Source organism: Pinus tabuliformis, chromosome 5_2 (genome assembly GCF_031772625.1).
Source record: "Pinus tabuliformis cultivar Carrire ecotype Pingquan chromosome 5_2, CPIR1, whole genome shotgun sequence".
NCBI lineage: Eukaryota > Viridiplantae > Streptophyta > Pinopsida > Pinales > Pinaceae > Pinus > Pinus tabuliformis.
The window spans coordinates 671,913,732-671,919,495 of record NC_142306.1 but is presented as its reverse complement, the minus strand read 5'-3'; the positions used below and the strand labels follow the sequence as shown (position 1 = coordinate 671,919,495).

Sequence of the window (5,764 nt, the reverse complement as noted above, 5' to 3'; positions counted from 1 at the left end):
ATAAGAAAGACGCCTATCGGGGTAATTATGTCATCCACTTCATAAATTAGAGATACAAATCCCATTCCACTATAATAGTCTGCTGTCAAGAAAAGAGATGTGACATCAAATTTTCCAACTAGAGGAATTATATGGCCAATACGTTTTGTAAAAGATTCGCTGTGTTGTAAAATATAGATGTGCTTGTAATATGATCTTGGTTTTTATTTATATTCATGTTTTTTAAAATATTTTTTTGTGATATGGATTAAGATAATTTAATTTAGTAATTTATATATTGATTTATCTTTAATTTAGTAGTCTTTTAAAATGATAAAAAATATATTTTTATTTTTGATACTTAAGAGGTAAGTTGATATTATTTTTCATTTAATAATAATAGTAATAATAATTTCAATCTATTAATTTAAATTAATAAATTGATAAATTAATAAGTATTATTAAACAATAATATTATTAAATATAAATATTATTATAAATAAATAATAATATTATAAATAGATAACAATATTTTATTATACCATGTCAATCTCTTGAGTTTATTATTCCGTGAGGTTATTAATATCAATTCCTTGGGTTTATTATTCCTTTAGATTTATAAAATCAATCATGGTCAACAATCATCAATCATAGCCAACCATGGTTGAATGTCGCATTGTGAAAATGATTGTCTCAATATGAAAATAAACCATGTTTATTTTAGTGTTTATAATATTTATCTCAGGGTTTATAATATTAGCCCTTTAGAATTAATATTATTTCCTTGGCTTCATAGTCTCTTTGAGTTTTGGTATTAATCCCTTAGGCTTATTATTCTCTTTGGTTTATAATATCAATCCCTTGAGTTTATAATATCAACCATGTTCAAATGTCACATCGTGACAAAGATTGTCTCCATATGAAAATCAACAATGGTCAACCATGGTTCAATGTTGCATTGTGACAAAGATTGTCTTGTTTATATACTTTGAGTTTATAACATTAATCATTTGGGTTTATAATGTCTTGTTTTTAGTATTAGTCCCTTAGGTTTATTATTCCCTTGGGTTTATAATATGAATCCCTTGGGTTTAATAATCCAAGGGTTCACATTATTATTTAACTATATTATTTAATATTATTTAATAATAATAATAATAATATATTTTTTTTAAAGGGTTTTTGTTTGATATTTTTCTTTTGTAAGCTTGGTAGGACTACATCTTCATCATGTCCAACTTCTCACTCCAATCAAGGGGATATCCCAAGATTTGAACTTAAGATTTTCAGTTGGGTGAGACTTCATTTGCATGACCATTGCCAATTGAGCTACTCCAAGAAGACTTCTTGGGGTAGCCCAATTCACAATGGTCATGCAAATGAAGTCTCACCCAACCCAAAATAATAATTTTGTTGTAATATTATTTTTATTATTGATTATAATGATAATAATAATATTTTTGTTGCAATATTTTTTGATATTATTATTTCTATTGTTATATATTTGTGAATGGTAGATACAAATGAAGGCTTCAGGAATATACATTTAAAATGGGTGCAACTCAAGCACAAAATTCTTATCATTTTGGGCCTATAATTTTTCTGATTACAATAGTATTTTTGTATTATTATCATTCTGTGCCTATGATTTTGTTGTTGGGTTTATAATATTTATCTTAGAGTTTATAATATTAATCTTAGGGTTTATAATCTCTTGGGTTTGTAGTATTAATCCCTTGGGTTTAATACTATTCCCGTGAGTTTATAAGCCCTCGGGTTTTTAGTATCAATCTCCGACGCTTTTTTTAGGTGGGTTTATAATATTTATCCTAGTTTTTATATACATTGGGTTTATAATATTAATCCTTTGGGTTTATTGTTTCATTGGGTTTATAATATCAATCCCTTGTTTATGGATCTAAGGGTTCATATTTGTATATTATAATGTTATTCATATGATTTTTAATATTAGTCCTTGGATTAAATATAATATTATTAATTAATTAAAAATTATTAATACAAATTATTTATAAAATCAATATTTATTATTATTCTTTTATTAATAAATATTATTAGTTAGCATTAATAATATTCTTTTATTAAACCTAAGGGATTTATACTTAAAACACAAAGTATTATAAACAAAAGGATTAATATTATAAACGGAAGGTATATAATATTATCTTTAACAATATTTATATTAATTAATATTTTATTAACTATATTTATATTAATAAAATAATATTAAATTAGTTATTTTATTCATTCATTATTAATTGTTAATTCACTCATAATAATAATTAATAATAAAAATAATATTAATTGAGCCTAAAGGCTCATTCTACAACTTCTACCACAGAGTATGATGTGTAATGTGTCCCATCATCAAAGTTGAAATTTTGCACAAGTAGACCAAAATAAAATAAAAAAAATTAAAAATCTAAAAATTAAAATAAAAAATAAAATAAAATGCTATGCAAAATATTTAAATAATATCTCGTAAAAAAATTGCAAGTAAAAAAAATGGATCCCTCTCAACTCATGTTAGATTATTTAAGAAGATCCCTCTCAACTCATATTAGATTATTTAAGATAGATCTAATTATAACAATCATATTTATAGTCATATCAACCACATTATAGTCATATGGCTAGTTTTAGATTAAGTTTAGATTGAATTAGTTTTAATATTAAATCCCTCGAGCATGATTCATTTTCATGTGAATCAATAACTTAATGAGAGATAATCTCGAGAAAAACCAACTACTCTATATCCCATAAACTCTTTTTATATTATAACTAATATTATTAAAAAAAAAATTCTATATCTAATAAACGCTTTTTATACTATAATTAATATTATTTAAAAAAAACACTAACTTGATAAAAAAAATTATTTAAAAAACTTAAATTAATAATTTTTTTGGGTAAATAAACATATATAATTTTTATTTGAAAATATTTACTCTATTAAATGCCATTCCTAATTATTTAAACCATCACATTTACAAAAAAATATATAAAACATTTCTCTTTAAATGATTTTTTATTTTATTTTAAAATTTAAAATTTAAATATAAAACATTTCTCTTTAAATAATTTTTTATTTTATTTTATAATTTAAAATTAATTTTAATATATTATTACTAATTTAATTATCTAAACCAATATATAAAACACTTTTCTTATTATATATTTTACCTTATCAAAATATAAAATTTCATATAAATAACCTAAATTATAACTTTATTTAAAAAATTTATTATTAATAATATTAAAAAACTTAATACATACATTTATTAACCTATAACAGAGTTATCCACTGTAAATTTTAAATAAACAATGGATGGATATCATAATTTATCCATAACACGTCTATATATATATATAACTTTTACTTAGTTTTATAATGGTTTAATTAATGAGAAATGATACAAATATAAATTTCAAACCTTATTTATTACTCTGAGAAATATCCCATAAATATTTATAAAATTAAACCCTCACTATTCACCTATTAATAATTAATTTGAAATTAGAAAAACCCACTTCCAAACTCAACACAGATAAATGTTTCTATATATACTCTTCATCGTCTCGATTCAATTAATTAGACAGATAAATCCCACAAGTTGGAGCAGTACCAGGCCAAGTAATATTTTTACAGCAACTCAAATATTTATTACAATCTTTTTCACAGAGGGACAGAGAAACAAAAGCTTTTGCCTCTGTCTGAGAACCTCATTCTGGGAATTGTTTTCCTTCAAAGGTCTGGCCGAATTTCCAGTTCGAAGGAGCGACGTTATACGAAACAGTTTCCCTGCCGTCGCTGGTGGTTACCTTAAAGGACAGGCTCTGGCCGTTCAGGTTGGAGTTGCTTTGCCAATTCTGTCCCCAGTTGCGGGACATTTCTTGCCAATCAGTCCTTGAACCTTTTATCCAAACGCCATGGACGTCTCCCGCTCCTCCCACGTTGCTGATGAGGATTAAGTTGAAGTATGAATGGCCGTTCATTGTAAACCGGACTCCTCCCCTTCTAAAGCAAGGGACCCTGCATCCCATTCGTACCCTCTCAGAAACCAATTGTAAGTGGGCGAATTTGAATTCAAAGAATTTATACAAATGGACTGATTAATCACCTTCTGTAGACAATGGGGACGATCCCACTCCTGTACTTAGCGATCTTCAGATAAGCGGGCTCCGCCATATCGAAGTGTCGCAGGGGTGGGTTGCACCATCCACCGTCGTTATTGGGGAGAGCGTTGTTTGGTGGGCAGAAGTTGGTGGCTGTGACTATGACAGTTCCTGGCAAGCACCATTGGGGATCGTTATTGCATTGCATTTCATAGCAGGCTCCACAGCTGAGGCCATTGTTGAAAAGCGCAGTGCTCAAAGCAGCAGTGTTCGTTCCATGGCCTTGGCCGTAAAGATTACCGTACCCACACGCCCCTCCTGGTAAAAGACATATATCAGAAATCAAAATCCAGCCACTTTGAAATGAAATTACAGTCTAATAGTTGACTCAGTTTTGCAAGTGGAAGCGGCTCGATGGACTTGAATCTAAGAACTTATCCCGGGCTTAGCATTAATATGCATCTCCTCATTTCATCATTGATGACCTTGCTCGCAGCATAGATTGATATTTCTAACACTCCTTAAAACCGAATTATAACCTCTGTTACAACCTCAGCTTTGGACATTCTCAGCCGTTTATTTTAATTGAAAGAACCTAAAATCTACCTGGGCCGGTAGTCCGCTTTACCGGTAGGCTAATATAACCGCGGATCTACTGGTAGGCAGGTGGCTGGTTTGCCATTGGCTATATTCTCGTTCTTAACGACTCAACAAACTGACCCCAGGAGCTTCTCTACGAATGAACTACATCACCACATGCCCCTAAATCAATAAAAAAAGAACATTTGTAATCCAAATACAAGGCTAACATACCCATAGTTCCAGAAGCATCATTACCACCATAAAACGTGGCATGGGCTGATTGCCAGCGACCGTATTCATAAGCGCGAGCTGGCAACCATAGGAATCCCAACAATGGGATTAACGCAATGCTTTGTATGTGCGCCATTAACCTGCAACAGAACAAGCTCATCAATTCAACGAGTATTCTCGCATAGAAAATTCACTCAAAACGTCACTAACTACATTAATCAACATGGAAAGAAAGGGGACTGAGAGAATACTTGAGTGATGGCGAAGAAGAGGTCGCCAAAAACTGTGTTCGTTATGTTTTCGAAAAGTGAGCGTGGGGGCCAATATATATAATACTCTAGAATTAGTGGCGACTAGCTTTTAACAAATTGCTTAACAAAATCAGATACTCACGTCGAGGTTTGCTAATGATTGAACATATTGCTTTGCTTCGGTAGTTTAATTTAATACCTTTCTTTCATGGTTAGTTCGAATCATTTGACCTTTTAAACTAATACAGTTATTCTGGAAATTAATTCGCTGTAGTGTAACTGCTACATTTTTTTTTTTTTCTTTTTCCTAGTTAATTTTGCTGGATTTTTTGAAATCTTGAGGTTTAAGAATCTCTGGAAATCAAATGCTCCAGTTTTCTGAGTGCCTTAAATCTATCCCTACATTCAAAAAATACATTTTAAAAAACTAAACTTTAGGAGATGTTAAAAAATTGTATTACAGAATTTCCAAAAAAAAAGAAAAGCCTGTAATGGTTATATTGCTACGATTAATTGCCAGGACAGTTGCAAATAATGGATTGGCATAATATTCTAGATAGTAGATGGAACTTTGATTATCTGGAATG

General features: G+C 29.3%; 1 protein-coding gene across 1 annotated transcript; it reads right to left on the bottom strand.

The window, feature by feature from the left end:
• Nucleotides 1–3,613: 3,613 nt before the first annotated feature.
• LOC149160881 (expansin-A1-like) lies at nucleotides 3,614–5,212 on the bottom strand. Its single transcript, XM_089435424.1, has 4 exons — nucleotides 5,178–5,212; nucleotides 4,927–5,066; nucleotides 4,119–4,431; nucleotides 3,614–4,030 (listed from the first exon to the last, which is right to left on the bottom strand). Exons 2-4 carry the CDS (start codon nucleotides 5,060–5,062, stop codon nucleotides 3,721–3,723), a joined length of 759 nt encoding a protein of 252 aa, XP_089291550.1. The 5' UTR covers nucleotides 5,063–5,066; nucleotides 5,178–5,212; the 3' UTR covers nucleotides 3,614–3,720.
• Between the last annotated feature and the right edge of the window lie 552 nt (nucleotides 5,213–5,764).

What these genes read in the sequence shown, in the direction of transcription:
- LOC149160881 (XM_089435424.1), bottom strand. Translation starts at nt 5,062, where the DNA reads ATGGCGCACATACAAAGCATTGCGTTAATCCCATTGTTGGGATTCCTA. An exon ending in TGATGCTTCTGGAACTATGG is followed by an intron (nt 4,432 to 4,926) that starts GTATGTTAGCCT and finishes GTCTTTTACCAG; the next exon opens with GAGGGGCGTGTGGGTACGGT. An exon ending in GTCCCCATTGTCTACAGAAG is followed by an intron (nt 4,031 to 4,118) that starts GTGATTAATCAG and finishes AATGGGATGCAG; the next exon opens with GGTCCCTTGCTTTAGAAGGG.